General features: G+C 39.9%; 2 protein-coding genes across 2 annotated transcripts; both read left to right on the top strand.

Moving 5' to 3' along the window:
- On the top strand, positions 1–10,860 carry LOC127533061 (transcriptional regulatory protein AlgP-like). Its single transcript, XM_051945140.1, has 4 exons — positions 1–222; positions 3,847–3,947; positions 5,837–5,900; positions 9,354–10,860. Exons 1-4 carry the CDS (start codon positions 150–152, stop codon positions 9,809–9,811), a joined length of 696 nt encoding a protein of 231 aa, XP_051801100.1. The 5' UTR covers positions 1–149; the 3' UTR covers positions 9,812–10,860.
- Positions 10,861–12,586: 1,726 nt separating this feature from the next.
- On the top strand, positions 12,587–16,218 carry LOC127533299 (brain acid soluble protein 1-like). The gene is made up of 3 exons (XM_051945931.1): positions 12,587–13,189; positions 13,310–13,721; positions 15,373–16,218. The coding sequence occupies exons 1-3, from the start codon at positions 12,587–12,589 to the stop codon at positions 15,402–15,404; spliced, it is 1,047 nt and encodes a 348-aa protein (XP_051801891.1). The 3' UTR covers positions 15,405–16,218.
- Positions 16,219–16,871: the final 653 nt, after the last annotated feature.

Consider the following 16,871-nt stretch of genomic DNA (forward strand, 5'->3'; position numbering starts at 1 on the left):
CTGGTAAAGTTACCTTCTTTTAACAGGGGATGTTCTCTCTCTCTCTCTCTCTTCATCAGTAATTCACCAGCTGAGCTCATTCATCATTTAACTTGAAAGCCTGCTGGAAACGCTTCCACCGGAGCTTCTGCTGCTGATAACCGACAAACATGTTCTTCAGACGGGCATGGCAGAGAGTCTGGCCGCTGGCACGGAGGGCTTTCAAACCGGCATCCACAAACAGTGAGTCCCGTCTTTAACTCTCACTTTTTAAACAGTTCACCGGCTGTTGAGTGACTTGGAGCGACTAAAACATGTTTTTTTCAGTTAAATGTACGTTACTGGAGTTGCTTTGTCGTTTTATCATTGTTTTAATATTTTGATTTCCAAGAGTTGTCCTGATATCTCTTAAAAGCGCGATGATTTTTAAAGTTTAATTTGTGCAGTTGCGATTGCATTCCAAATGTATATTTTTATGTTGTATTTAAAATGTGTTTTTCCCATAAAAAGACACGTTTGTGCGCAGAGACGCGCAGCAGTCAGTCTGGCAAAGGAGGTGTGTCCTGCTTTGAGAACACACCGTTCTGCACAAACGTTATGAAAGAGCATCACTGAAACACTCTCTGATTTTAGGTTTTATGACAGATCTGCATCAAGTGCGCAATCTTAATTTCAATTTACATCCATACACTCGAATACTTGCGCAGGACTTTCATGAACAGGACCACATGGAGAAAGCTATGGACTAGAGCAGTTTCAGGCCTCCAGAGGGTTAAAAATCTCTTACAAAACGTCATTTATCTAATTTCTTACCCTTTACTGAACAGAAACATTTATTTTTGTGATGCATTTGTGTTTTAAACCTAACTCTGGAGAGTCTGCGTGAATTATAAAAGGGCTTGGACATTTGTTCACTTGTATTTTCAGGAGGTTTTATCTTTTCACGCATGCATGCTTGCATGGATCATCGTTTTACTGTGGGATCTGAGCATGTGGAATTCAGCCTGAGGCAAAGTTTCCGTTGCTGTTTTAATTTCCTGTGTGGAACTGTGTGATAAAATGCTACAAACCTGAATATGGTCTGTGAGTTTTGCACAGTGCGAGTTTCTTTGTGCATTTCTAACAAAAGCAGACAAAAAAGCTGCACATGTGACCTTGCAGCCTTTGCAGTTGGGATAAGAAAGAGAGCAGAGTTGATGCTCCAGGCCGCTGCTCTGTAATTGCATAACACACAGCTCTCTGTAGCCTGTAGGCAGCACCTATGTGCAGCAAGGCCCCATCAGTCCTGGCTTCCACATCCTCCAGGTTTGCACGTCTACCTCGTTCATTTTGTCCAAGTGAACACATGGCAGCTGACGGACAGTAGCAGGAGAGTTCATTTCCATTTCCACTCACCCCCACCCCCCACCCCCCAGCATGCAGGTATCGCACACATGTCACTGCTACCACAGTGGCCATCTTGTCTGTTGTTGCCTGACATGCGTGTCCATTTTTACAGGCTTGAACCCTGCAGCAGGGATTAGCTGATTACCTGTATAAATAACCTGTACTTGGCCTTGTCCCTGCATGCTGCTGCTGTGTCACAGGTATTAGAGCAGGACGCAGGGCTTACAGCTACACTGGCTTAGCATCAACAACAGGACAATCCTTAGGCTTGTTTTGACTCACCTTTAACTCTGAACCCCAAGTAGTTTCTGATTTTCTCCTGTCACATTTTTTTTTTCTTCACTGTGGGCTCATTTTTCACTGAAATATAAAGTCCTGCACCTCAGAACAACCAGGTCTAGAAGTAGAGAGAACTCAAACGTGTCTTTTGTGCAGTATTATAAATTACCCGGCCGATATTTGTCATTTTTCTGCTAATCAGTATTTTTATTGGCCAATTATTGATCAATTAAATGTGCAACTTCAGGTGTGATGCAGTCTCTTCTCTCTGTCTGTCGTCACTCTGTGGTCTCAGAAATGTCTCTCAAGCAGAGCATGATAAAACTGAACATGAAACGCAAGCCACTGCCGCAAAGCAGGAAATTAACTACTCTCACAGTGGCTAAGGTTATGCTAACAACTAGCACCTAAGTTAGAAGGCAGCCACAGGTTAACCAGAAACAGAATCTGGAAAACAATATTTAAGTTGTGGGTTAAATAGAATGGTGGAAGATTAAGAAAACAGAAGAACAGCAGACGTATCTGCAGGAGAAAAACTGAAAAATCTGTCGATTCCATATAAACTGAGGATTTAATCACTCATATTTCTGTCTTGCATATTCAGTTATATTCACTATTCAAGAAGCCTAATTATGAATGACTAGTTCTCTGCTGTAATATGCTGTTAAAATATTACATGTGATGTGTATTGATTCAATCATCAACAGGAGTTTTTGAACACAGCACTCTCATTACATTTGAAGCTGACGATGATAGCATTCTTTTTGCTCTGTTTTGTTCTCCACCAGCTCCTAAGAGAAGTAGGTTGATGAAATAGCCAGAATTTGAAAAATATTTCAAAAGCAGTTGACATGACAATCTGCATCACAGGTAGAATTTCTTTTATTATTTATTTTTGCAGAACACAAATAAAACAAAAAAAAAGGTGCACTGAGGAGTACAGAATTTTGGGATTTTTACAGAATCTGATTAAAGCAAACTGTTTATTTTTGGCAAATTTTTCATATATATGTAAAAATGATGTCATTTCTATTAAATAAGATTTTCAGCTGAGATTTTGCCGCATTTTCCTAATGAGCAGCACATCACACATATTCCAAGGGCTGTCAGAACGTTAAACATCAGATTATATCTTTGTTTTTACAGTTTCTGGTCCTTATAAATAGTGTAATTTCACAATTAAAAAACAAAAAAACATGCTTTTTAAAGCCGCCAGCAGATCTTTTGGGGTTCCGAGTGCGAACTGGCTAAACCAGTTTCTATAATATAAAAATACGCGACTAGTTAAGTATATTGTGAATGATGTCGAACAGTCATCAGTGTTTTTTTTCTTGAGTTCTCAATGGAAAAGTGACAGACTGAGGGAGGATTTGTCTGACCACACGTGTGAGACAAAAAGGGGTGTGTTGTGCTGTACGTTGTGTTCTTTCACTGCTTCCGATGTCCGACTCAACTTGCTGAGCAAACCAAGTGTATATGGACACACAAATCATGCTAAAGATGTCATCTGCACTGTCATCGTGTCCACATGCACACTCTTTGGGCGTGCATGTGAACGTAGCCTGTGCAGTGTGTGTGTGGTGGAGAGAGATTAAGCCGAGCTGGTGTGTAGGATGCAGGCGGCTTTTATTTCTGGCCTCCCCTGCATGCACCATTGGAAATCCTTTAAACACCGGCAGATCTTTTTACAGCCACACTCGCCTGTACACAAACACAACAACAACAAAAGCTAATTAACTAGTTTTAAAGGACTAGTTTGTCTATATTCCAGCCCATTGGATCATTTTAAAGTTGCTTGTTTTTCATGCAGATCTACGATCGTCGAGCAGGAAGGGTTCTGATGTTTGTGTGCCGCAGACTTAATTTAAGGGACAGTTGAGTGTTTAGCTTGGCTGCTGCTAAATCTTTCCATCTCCTCGGCTACAAATGACCAGAGCTGTATTGCGTAACAGGATTAAGGGATGGAGACATGCTGACAGAATGCACAGTTCTTTCTGACAAATCATTCCTCTGATGGAATAAATAAAATAAATTCAGATGTTGTCAAAGCTGTCGTAGCTTCTCTGACTTGCACTCATTATTGATGCTCATTCTCTTCACACACAAAACACCAATGTCCAATCAGGGCCTCAATAAAGGTACAAACAACAATAATATCTCTTTAAAATATACTTTTCTAACTCTGCCTTTGTATGTTTTTAGGGACTCCGGTGCGACACATGGCCTTTGGGATCCCTGGAGGCTCCAACAACATGACATATTTTGTTTTGGGTGGAGGAGGTCTCACTGCTGCAGCCGTCTATGTGAGTATCAGTTCAGTTTGCAGTTAATAACATGCAAATGTGTGCATATGCTGCTATGACTGCTTAAACTGATGTTTTAACTTTATTTGTATTAACCTGTTCTTGTTCACATGAAGAAAAGGTGGGCACAAGGATATTTTTTAAAAAGTTGTAGTCATTTGTGTATTTTTTTTTAATGCATACAAGTGTGAAGATGCTAATATTAAAAATAATGTCACAATTCAAATGAGCATATATGCATCATGCACAATAAAAAAGCAGGAACAAGTACAGAAACACAACCTGTTTTTTTTTTTTCTGCACTGCTTCATCACAGGATCATCACTGATTAAAAAATAATAATAATTAAGATTTCTTACACGGTGAAAGTGTTCAAGCGCCTTAGAATTAAATGTATACTCAACTGAGGATGGCTTTTAGGAGTTCCATTTCTAGCAACTGCAGTAAATCGAAAATAAATTGCAACACTGCCAGCTTCTCATTTTGTAAAAAAGTGGTACTGAACAGATGGTTTATCCTGCCACTTATCAGGTACTTAGAATGCAGTCTTGAGAAACTTTTCCTCCATTAAAGTCATCAGAATTGGAAATACTTTTTTGATCCCAGAGGGGATATTGCTTACTTTACAGTTGTTCCCGTTCAAAATCTTAGAAATTTAAGCTGTACAAAAAATATCTGGATAAACACAAGTAGAAAAATATGTCCTAAAAATATAAACATAAGCAGAAAGAGTATAATAAAATATAAAATGTGCATTTTTCCAGGAAAAAAAATGCAGGTATGCAGAATGACTCTAGGTTTGCTAGTAAGACATTATGATTTATAGGTTACAGTATGTATCTGGGACTTACCATCAGTCAGGACAAAAATCACTAATAAAAGAAAGCGTGACAACTTTTTAATAACTGAGAATCTATGTAGACAAATTCCAAGTATAGTTTTCTACATCTGACAAACAAGATTCCAAGCTACTAGTAGCCTAGCCGCGCTAGACAACCCACAGCAACGAATTTAATTCTCTGCCAGGGTGGGTCTAGTTACCCTCCATAAGGCTCGAGGCTGGATGCTCCTAAAACTGGCCAGACCAATCACCATGAAGTGTAGAGTCAGAAGGCGGGCGCAACTAAGTGACGACAGAGGCGTGACGATTCTGACAGAAACAACCAGTGCACAATAAACGGTTATCTTTCAGCTCGGCTTTGGCCACAGCCCTTAAAGATTTGAAGCTAAAATTAAACTTGAAAGATAAACAAAGGACGGCACTTAAGTGTTTCATTGAGAAGAAAGACGTATTTAGACTTATGCCGACGGGATATGGCAAATCCTTAATATACCAGTTGGCTCCGCTGGTTGGGAAGCTAATGGGACTTAGCCACAATCCGCCGGCGCTCTCGGAACTACGTCAGCCTATTCATTGCGTTGATTGGTTGTATACCTACCCAATTGCTGCAGAGGGATTTGATAGACAACCTTTTAGCCCGCCTCCCTCCCTGTCGAGCTTCCCTAGACCCTTGTGCCGTCAGAAACATGGGTGTAGCATGGCTAGGCTAAGCTACTAGCACAAATTACTGCAATTGATTGATCCAATTAATTAGTTGTTTTCCAGTCCAGTGTCTTTGCTGGTATAAACTCAGAGCCAGTTAACAGTTGACGTCACCACGGCTCAGACAGTGGAAGCACCATAGAGGCTCTTTGTACTTTCTGCCACTTGCAGTCATTGTCTGCTCAGACTGCTTGCTGTCAGGCTCTTGGCAAAGCTGTGTTGCTTCATGCAGGACAAAATGTCACTGTGAGGTGGCGTTTTGTAATTCTGGTACAGTTTTATACACTTATCACTGGTTGTGTGCTAGAATGTAATGGGTTCATATCGTGTTCTGTATTTCTCCCAGGCCTACAAGTCAGTCAACGGTGATACTGAGGACAAACCCGCCAACGTGAGCTCAACAGCAAAAGGTCAGCCATTCGCACAAACACACAAAGATCACATAGTCAAGGTTTTGAACATAGCTTTGTGCAGTACATGTGGCCTGAATGGGGAAAAACTAACAACGGCATAACCTTCAGTTAATAATCAGGAAGGGATTCAGCTTTGAGTTGCTAAAAAGATCACCTTCGTAATTTCAATCCAGTAACACGATTCAAACAGAAATGTGATTTTACACTTAATGACAGGCTTAATGTTCTAAAAATGTCTTGAGAGCTCTGATGGAGCTCAGTATTTATCTAGAGAAGCTGTAACACAAATAAACCCTCCACTGAAATCTGGAATCAGTGTAGAAGAGCCGACCAGCAGGATGTGTAGAAGAACACAAAGCATTAGTTACTGCTGCTGTCATCACTGTTATTTTGCTTTGTGATGCTGCAGGTACTTTTAAAGTCAGAGGAAAGAATCTGACCCAAAAGTCAACTGGGGGCAGCACAGAGGACATCAGAAAGTGTATTAATGCTGTAGTAAAATCCTGCAGATTTAAAAAAACAAAACAGAATTTACTGACAATAAATAAGAAATAACACATTTCCCCTCAGAGTTCATAAAAGGAAGACCTATTTGATATGTTTTCTACTCCATATTGGGGGAGAAATGTGGTGTCGTCTGTGTTTATTCACTGTTTGAGGCAGAATATACAGAATTATGTCCTCGTGAGACTTGACGCACACTTGACCAAGATAATCAGTTTGTTGTCAAATATAAGGAAAGAAACTAGAAAATTTTTATATTTAAGGAGCTGGAAGCAGAAGATTCTACTGAAACAATTTCACAGGTGACAATAATAAATGAATAGTTGCTGTTCTAAATGTAATATAAACATTAACAGCTGGATTTTAAAACCGTTGTTTGACATAATAGACGTTTAGGTGTTTGTACTGAGATGTCAAATATAATCTGAAAAATCTGCCAAGTACTGTGGAAATTTTGAATTGAAAATGTGAGCAAATTTTAAAGAACATTAAACATTGCGTTTAATTTGTCTGTGTTGTTGAGACTTATTTGCTATGAAAATTGGATTCAGATCTCAAAATATAGTTTCTTGGGAATATTTTGGAATTTTCCAACCACAAAGGTCAGTTTTTACTCCGACACCATTCGAGATAGACACGATGTGACATGATTCAGAGCCATATTTTTGCTTAATATCTATACAGTGCATGCTGATTATTCAGGTAATAACTCCAGAATGAGGCAATGGAAGGTAAAGTGAGCAGACAGGGTGACAACAGAAGCTCTGGGTGTATTTCAGAGCTGATTCTGGCTACGACATGCAAATATCGTGCATGGTAGAATGATCACTCTCAATAGCTTTATCATGCCTGTCTGTTTAGATTCCTGTCTGCAAATTATTTGTCTACTCAGCTTGGAGAGCCGGTGGCTCTGAGCCCAGAGCTGCTAACTGGGGAGAAGCTGCTGCTGTCACTGGTTTCGTCGTGTAAATGCAACCAGGAAATGCTGTTTTTAGTCAGAAATGGAAACTTCCCACAGCGACCAAGAGCTTTGTGGTCTTTAATCCACCGACTGCATTATGTAATCAATCAAAACCCTTCAGGAAACAAAGCAGAACCATGTTAATGCACATGACTGTGATTGTGATCGAGGATCATTCTGTCCTGTCACATTAATCTGAGTACACATCACTGAGCAACAGTTCAGTGCTTCTTAATACGGTCTCTCCAATGTTCTCATGTAGGAACTGATTACTCGCCTTCATACCTTCATCTTCATTTAAAGAAAACATGTTTCATAACAAGTTGAAATATTAAGTTAAGCAGATGCAGCACTGAAATCTTAAGAAAAGCTTTTGGAAAGACATTGATAATAAGATTTGTGACTTTGGCTACGTTCTTTCTTTTCTTTTTTGGAGAAATTATCTGCTCTAGTATTGTGTATTTCAAATGAATTACTATAGTACAGACTTAAAGCCACAACCATTCTTCTTCTCGAATAGTCATTGCATCATCAATTAATTGCTCCATAAATCCTTATAGACGTATGAAGTACATGCACAGACTTATTGAAGAAATTTTACAGCTGCCATTGTGGATTTTCAACATGTTTAGATAGAGCTGCAGGAACTGATCAATTGATGCTTAAATAATTGCCAGCTATTTTGGTTATCATTGAGTATGTTTTAGAAGAAAACAGGCCATTATTTTTAGATTTCAGCTTTTTATATTTAAATAATTTCTGGCAGCTTACCTTTTTCATGACAGTAAACTGAATATCTTTGGCTTGTGGTAAAAAAAACGACCCTTTAGGATGTTTTCTTGGACTTTCAGAAACACTGGATAACATTTTACAACTTTCTGACACTTTAAAAATCAAACAATTCTGTGTCTGTAAAAGAAAAAAACTTAACTCTGTTAAAAGAAAAAAAAAAAGATTAAAGTTAATGATTCCAAACAGTTTAAAATTTCCCAGGTTTGGATTTTATTTAATGTTTTTTATACACTAAATGATTTCTCCCATAAATGCTCAGTACATTTTCCCACCTCTTTCTCACACACATCTACTCTGTCCATGTAAAATAAACTGAGTTTCCTTTAGTTACTGACACCAAACAGCTGGTAACCACATCTTCAGCAATGTCAGCAGTTATATTTCTGTCCCTCGAGTGGCACGTTAGGATTACGGATTATCCTTCAGGTGACCGTTTTAAAAGCAGCTTCTTTACCTTTTAGACCTTTTAAACCTGACTTTGAACTCGTCATTACCTGCTGACAGAGGTCATAGGTCAAATAGTTTTTAAAGTTAAAATGATATTTTTGAAAACAACAACTGGATTATGGGAATCTGGCAATTTGACCTCTTGGTCACAGAAACTGTTTAATACATTGCGTTAAACACCTTTTCAAGGAAATACCGTTATCCAGTGGTCTCTCCAACTTGTGTAGTCGATGCAAATATGACTGAAATACACACCCAAACATGATCAAATATTACAAATCTAAGATACATTGCAGTACACTGTTTAAAAACAAAAGCAAAAAAATACTGTAAAGAAGGGTGTCAAAAAAATGATAGAATGCTGTCACATTAAGGAGCTTTTTAAAATAGTGAAAATAACAGCAAATGTCTTTAAAATAATGCAGTCTTTTTTTGGCAGATTTAAACAATGTAAAACTGTTTCATGGTTATACATTGTCAAAGAACAAATAATTTGTAAAAACACTGATCCTTGATGTGAAAATTCTGTACAATTTTGTCCTGCTGTTTGGAAAGAAACACTTATGATTTTACTGAAGTCTGTAATTTGACAAAATGGGGATTTTTTTATTTTAAATAACCGCACAGTAGCTGTAAAACAACACTGATTGTTTTTCTCATTTACAAAGAGTAAATAGTGTCATTTTAAGTGAGAAACATTCTTGAGGAAAGTGGCGCTCATGCATTTCTCTCCCTGACCTTTTCAGCTGCAGCTCCTGCAGCCGAAGCGGCACCAGAGGCAGCAGCTCCTGCAGCTGAACCTGCTCCAGTGGAGGAAGCTGCACCGGCCGTCGAGGTCGCTGTGGAGCCTGTCGCTGCTGCTGTAGAATCGGTAGCAGAAACCGCTGCCGAACCTGTCGCCGAGGCTGCATCTGAAGAAGCTGCTGCCTTGGCTGTCGAGGCAGTTGTCGCCGAGCCTGCAGCTGAACCTGCAGCTACAGAAGAAGCTGCTGCTCCTGCGGCAGACATGGAAGCTGCACCTGAAGCCGCTGTGGAAGTCGCTGCCACTGTGGAAGTCGTTGCCGCCATGGAGGCACCAGCAGAAGCCCCAGCAGCAGAAAGCACTGGTACGGCAGCAGTAGATGAAGTCCCTCCTGCTCCCCCTGCTGAGGCAGAAACTGCCCCCGAGGCTGAGGCTGCCCCTGCTGCAGAGGTGGCTGCATAAAGCTGTGATGTGGCTCAGTCGTGTTCACCCAGAGAGGAAGGATAGAAGTTAGATGTGCTGCGTTCCACCTCCCTGGCCTCAGGAAAAAGGACTCATGAACCCCATTTTTATAATGAAAAGGAAAAACAACTTTTAGTGGAAAAATCAACATTTACTGTTGGTCAGAAAACACCAGTCAGGGGTTCATCAGTCCAGTTTTCAGGTGCCTTCCTTCCCTCACCGCTCTCCAACCTTCACGTCCAAACCACAACATCTGGCATCAGTGTTTGTGGTTGGATTCAGTTTGGTAAATTCTGTTCCTCTAGGAATTCTCATCAGCAGACCAGAGCAAATCCAAATTACAGTTTAGCGACTGTGCAGCAAACAGAGGAGTGTTTAAACTAGGTGATGTAAGGGACAGAACTGAGTTGATAACTAATGTTCTCTGTAAAATTACACTTTAAGTGCCCTTAAAACAGCACAGTGCTGCACGTTGTTCCTTTGCTTGTCTAAAAATGTGTGAATGTTGAACGAATGCAGCTCATTTGTAGATGTTCAGCTTTGTTTCTGTCACATTTACACTCTGCCTCACTGTGATGTGGCATAAAATCAGTGAGCTCCTTCTTGTCTGTTGTTCTGGACCTTTGAAATCCTTTTTGCACAAATCTTCTCAGAGTGAAACGTACGTAAAATGTCCTTCTATGCTTCTTTGTACTCACTAATATTTGCTTTTCACACAGATATTTTTATCTCCATTTTTGCCATCTATCCATGTTCTCAGCCTGCACCCAGTTTATACAACTGATCCATGTTTCAGTGTTGACTTTTCTAGAAAATTCTAAGCCATTTTTTTTCTAAAGCTCTTTTTGTGTGTGTGCTAAAAGAAGCTTCTCTTTTCTCTAACTGTGAATCTTTCAGGGAACAATACAGAAAATTCACTCACCTCTGTGTGTGGGCATTGGAAGTTTAGTGCATTATGATGAATACAATTAAGCATTCAAAGAATAAAACATCACTGGATGATGAGCAAGTTTGAAGTGTTTCAATAAAGACAACGTTCTGATGGTCCAGTTCTGCATTTTTGTTTGATGAATGTGTTTTTAAAACTATGCTTTTTAAACCATTTAAATTTCTCAAAAAGTTCAACAAAACCTGGGTTTGCTTTGTAGCCTGTAGCTTTCTTAGTGATGCTTTCGCCTGTTGCTCCATATATAAAGCATGATCCTTTAGAAACGCCCTCCTCCTGCAGAGATTCTCCTTTTCCTGAAGAATCCCCGTGATGCGTTCATGCTCCTGTCAAGCTTCAGCGAAAACTTAATGTTTATGCCGTTAACACTGCTCTCTGGGATATTCTATAATGAGCCCTTTAGCACTCTCAATGATATTTATCTGGAAAAATACTTGCAGAAAGTTGGGAAACAGGCTTGTAGAAAACAGCTGCAGTCAGAAGGACGATGTGGTCGGTCCTGCTTAACAAGTTGAGGAAAAATAAGCAAACAAATGCACAACCACATGGTTACAAACACATGCAGTTTTAGTTCTCTTAAAAAATGGCCACATATTTGATTGTAAAACTTCTGATTTGTAAGCAAGGGACGCTGCGCCACACTGCTTTCAAATAGAGAAACACAATATTATTACAAACAGAAATCATATAATTCTCCTTGCATTTCTAGGCAGTGGAAAAGAATTAATTTCTCAGAGGTGGAAGCCTCCAGTGAAACCAGACTCAAAGATTATCTGCCTCAACAGGAGGGGAAAGTCGAGAGAAACTGATAAACTCTGGATAGATTTATTGAGACTGTTTGGAGTCTTAATTGTGACAAGTCTGATTTAAAGCTGCCTCTCAGACAGGTTAAGACTAATCCTAGATTACAATGCTCGTTTTGCGGCGTCCTGGTGGGTTGCCAGGTTGGGGAGGCAGACAGGCTCACGGCACGCTGTGGGCAGCAGGCCAAGGATGACCTCTGATTCTGAGAGTCAGTGTTGTTTAGAAACAACCTTGGACTTTCACTTGAGATCAAAATGTGATTTGAGGTTATTTCACATCTACATGACCAGAATACAGAATGCTATACTGAAATTTACTATCAAACAACTTTCTCCAATAAGGTTATTCAAAATGCTCAACACTTGTGTAGCTAAGATGTTTTCTAAAAAGCAGAAGGAACATGAACGGTAGTCTCCTGTAGTGTTTGAGCCTGTGGTGACTGTAGAACATCCAGTGATAGACACCTGATCAAGGTAAGTCAACTTTATATAAAGTAGTACAAAAAATCAGTGTATTATCAATATTTGTTATATGAGGAATTCTACTCATGCAAGAATTTATTCAATATCATGGATTTTCTATAGATTTGGGCAATATTGGTATTTTGCACACTCAGGAATTTGTGCAATAACTGAATTTCCACATGTGGAAGGTTCTGTACAGTATCAACAGTATATTTCTTGCTTATTTTATCACATTTGCTGCTCTAAGATTGTAAATTTCCCTGCTATGGGGCTTATAAAGGATTGTCTCATAGAGAAAATAATGCACATGTCCAGTGGATTTATTTAAATTACTTCGGATAACCATGACCTGGATGAATGAGAACCTACACAGACAAATAATGCACATAGTTCAGCAGATAAATTTCTTCTCTTTACATATAGAGAAATTAGTGCAGGATTATGGTACAATGCTTAAAGTAATTCTTAAGATATTGGTATTAGGACAACTTTACTGTATGTTGACTGCTGGAAAATGTTTTTTTCATACAAAATACTTTCTCCCCACCCCCTCCAGAATCTATGCCGGATCTGCTCACAGCTGTGAAGATCTTGGCCAGCTCTCCAGTTGAGATCGCAGCAGCTTCAGTTGGTGAGACGAGTCTGGTGACAGCTGTCCGACAAATTGAAAGTGAAGAAAAAGTAGTGGAGTCCACACAGGAGGTGTTGGAACCAGAAGCTCTGGAGGCAACTCCAGAGGTGGCAGCTCAAGAGGCATCGGAGGAGGCAGCTGCTGTAGAGAGCGAAGAGGAGATGAAGTCTGTGGAGCCTGAGGATGAAGCATTGGCTCCAGCTGCAGGAGAAGAGATAACAGAGGAGACACCTGCTCCTGCTGTTACAGAAGAGGAGGAAGCTGCTGGTGCTTCTGAGGAAACTGCTGCAGGCCCCACAGTGGAGGAGGCTGATGCTGAAGGTCAGGAACTGCAGACGGACACTGCTCCTGAAGATGCTGCTCCCACTGAGGAAGCTCCTTCTGTTGCGGAGGTCACCATTACTGCTGAAGCTGCTCCAGTGGATGAAACATCAGCAGAGGAGGTAGCAGTTGGTGGAACATCAGCAGCGGAGGCAGGAGCTGATGAAACATCAGCACAGGAGGCAGGAGCTGGTGAAACATCAGCAGAGGAGGTAGCAGTTGGTGGAACATCAGCAGCGGAGGCAGGAGCTGATGAAACATCAGCACAGGAGGCAGGAGCTGGTGAAACATCAGCAGAGGAGGCAGGAGCTGGTGGAACATCAGCAGAGGAGGCAGGAGCTGGTGGAACATCAGCAGAGGAGGCAGGAGCTGGTGGAACATCAGCAGAGGAGGCAGGAGCTGGTGGAACATCAGCAGTGGAGGCAGGAGCTGGTGGAACATCAGTAGCAGCTGGTGGAACATCAGCAGAAGAGGGAGCAGCTGAAGCTCCAGCAGAGGAAGCAGTCATTGGCGTGTCTCAGCTGGCAGCGGCCTCCACTGGCCCGGACCTGGAGGTTCTTTCAGCTGCAGGACCAGAATCTCCAGTGCATGAAGAGGAACACTGCCACTCCTGCCACTCTGCTTCAGCAGCAGCAGCAGAGGAGGTGGCGCCATCTGCTGCTTTGGGAGAGAAGCCGGTCACCAAAGGAGCTCTGGATATTACACTTGAAGTCAATGAGGCCACATCACTGGTGGAGGGACAAGGTAAGAACACATACACTGCCCTTCAGCGACTGTCACATGATACACAGTATATTCCTACAACTTTTTCAAATCTGAAGCAAGCGGTTCAACTTTTTGGGATTTACACAGAAGTGTAAATCATTTAGATGCAGTCAGAGAATTATTCATTCACTCATTAAAAAAATTTGGAAATTAGCTGACAGAAGCCACAAAGGCTGAAATGTGGATGATTTGTTTTAATTTCAATACAGTAATGTCAAAGAAGGAGCTGGTCAAGCCTGACAGACTTATGGAATGGCAACCATGCACCCTAAAGGGACAGTACAAACGATTTGGAGATGAGGAAAAGTGATGAAAATTATGTTTTACATGAAAAAAAGGCCAGACCAGTGAAGTGTTTTACCTGCAAGTGATGGTATACAAAATATAAAAAAACTCATGAACACTATAAAAAAGATGCTAGTAGTGACTGAAAATTTTTGTCATGTGACTATTTGTCAAAACTGAATCAGTCATGGCTGCTGAGCTCTGCTATGGAGCGTAGGAATTATTTCTTTCTGTCAGAATCTAGGGAGTACAAATGTTTGTTTTTGGCACAATTTTCAACACAACACAAAAAGTAAAATAATATTACTGAAATGTTACAATTGAAGAGTTTATTTGCAAAAACAGATAACTCCATTTTATAAATTTTCAGAAAACTTATTTTTTATTGTTTATTTGAGATAATAATAATTATTATTATTATTTTTTGTCTGTTTTGTCATGTATTTTTATAGAGTCAAATCCACTCAACTTCAGTTTGATTGATATTATCTCAAGTAAACAATAAAAAAAACTTTTCTGAAAATTTATAAAAATGGAGATATCCATTTTTGCAAATAAACTCTTCAGTTATAAGCTTAGATTTGGTTCAGTTCCCTGACGGAACCACACATTGCAGATGGTTGTTCAAGAGCTGTCAGAAAGCTCAAAATGTGACTCTTATTCTCTGGTTTTACAGTTTCTGACTCTGATAAATGGTGTTAATTTGGTGATTTTTTTTTTTATTTTAAAAAAGACAACATGCCTTTAAAACCCATTGGCAAGTTTTGAGGTTTGGAGGGTTAAAAGAAAAAATATTGCCAACATGCAGATTCAGTGAAGGCTACTAAACAAATTTTAAAATTAGAAACAAAGAAAAAAGTTTTCTAGCATTACAGGATGTAGTTGACTGATAACCACTGTTCAGGTTTGACCTTGAAAAGAAAAATACAATCTAGTTTTCTCTGTATTTGGCTCTGACCAGATGTATTTCTGCCTGCATCCACAGAGCCACAGGTGTCTAGCTGGACTGTAAAAAGCTGCTCAGTGATGTAATATTGCAGTTTAGAAGGTAAATAGTTTACAGCAGCACAGCTACAAACACAGCTGTCTGTGGAGAGTAGAATGGACATCATTCAGCATCAACATTTTACATATTTAGAGGATGACGAGAGCAGTGTGCCTCAATAAAATTATGCCAAAACCACTACTTCCACCTGGTAAACATTACACAAGATGCTGCAATAAAAGCTGTGTAACAATGTCCATTCTACTTTTTTAAATTTGCAAAATCACATAGTTGTTTACACTAAACTAATGCATGTCCATCTCAAAAAGTTAATGTTGTGCTTGTGTGTTGTGGCCACAGGGACGATGGCGGTGGTGACGGCCCAGTCGTGACAGCGTGCCTTCCATAACACTCCTATCTGTCGATCAAACCAGGACGACTGATGGAAAACTCAGGAAAAGAGTAGCTGCAGATTAACTATCTAATGTGTCCTTTCTGAGTCAGCGTTAGCGTGTGTGAAATGATTCCAGTGATCGTCCTCTAGGTGCTGCTGCTGCAAAACCTTTCGTGACCAGCTGAGGTTCTTGTAGTCTGCAGTGGAGTGGAAGTGATTTGTTGTTGCTGTAATTTTGTGACAGGCTGGACACAAGAGATTCAGTGGGGCTGCACCTGCTGTCTATGTCATTTACCTGCTTGTGTCAGAGGAGATTATAACCAAGAGATACACATTTTGTCACTTTTCCTCTAATACAAATGCAGGTGCAAACATGAATATCTTGAAGTACTTTGGAGCATTACACTTTTAAAATTTTGCTCATTTAAAATTGATGCATTTCTAGATTTAAAAAAAAAATCCAAAAATCCAAATGAAAATGTTACACTAAGGTTTTAAAAGCTGATATATCTAATAGCAAGTTCAGATTTGGCGCATATACACCCCCTGTCAAAGGTTTTAGGACACTTTCTCATTCAAATAAAGTAGAACCTGTCCTACAACTTTTGACAGGGGGTGTATCTACCAAATTTGGTACACATATGCAGCACATCAGGCTGAACAAAAAAGTCAGTGACAGCCACATTCCAAACCCATCAGGAAGTGAGCTATTTTGCACTGAATGTCAGATTTTGCCCATTTTTCAGTTTTTTCTTAGAGCGAACTCCTCCAAGGGCGAAACTCCAATTCACCTCAAATTCGGTCAGTACATACAGGAGGCCTTAATGATCCAAAGTGTTTAAAATCTTTTTCCAAAGTCAAAGGGCGTGTCCGTGGCGGCCTCTGGAATTTTGATCCTTCGCCATGAAATTTCAAATGCTGTGTAAATGCCCTGAACATGCTCCAATCTGCCTGAAACTTTACATGTATGATCAGAGTCCTGCCCTGATCACATCCATATGATGAAATACACCCCCTGTCAAAAGTTGTAGGACAGGTTCTACTTTATTTGAATGAGATAGTGTCCTAAAACCTTTGACAGGGGGAGTAAATTTCCTTTTTGGGCTGTTGTTTGAATTTTACCCTCTACAATAAAAGATTTCTAAATGGCATTTAAGGTCAAACTCTAAATTAGTTTGATTGTACTGAAGAGCAATGCTTCCACTTATCTAAGAGTTGTACAAGGACACAAATGATTTACTGTTACATGCTGAAATGAAAAAGTTATCAGTGCAATGAATTCCTACTGTCATTGCTAGTTCACTATTGTAATGCCATTAGTTATTGTATTCAGCTCAAATATATTAGAAACTACAACTGAAAGATAAAGTTTATATCCACACATATGCAAACATTTGTGTAGCTCCAAATATTTCCACTTACATACGTACATACTAAGGAATGCAGTAGGAGAGAGAAGATAGAT

This window comes from Acanthochromis polyacanthus, chromosome 3, assembly GCF_021347895.1.
Source record: "Acanthochromis polyacanthus isolate Apoly-LR-REF ecotype Palm Island chromosome 3, KAUST_Apoly_ChrSc, whole genome shotgun sequence".
Taxonomy (NCBI): domain Eukaryota; kingdom Metazoa; phylum Chordata; class Actinopteri; family Pomacentridae; genus Acanthochromis; species Acanthochromis polyacanthus.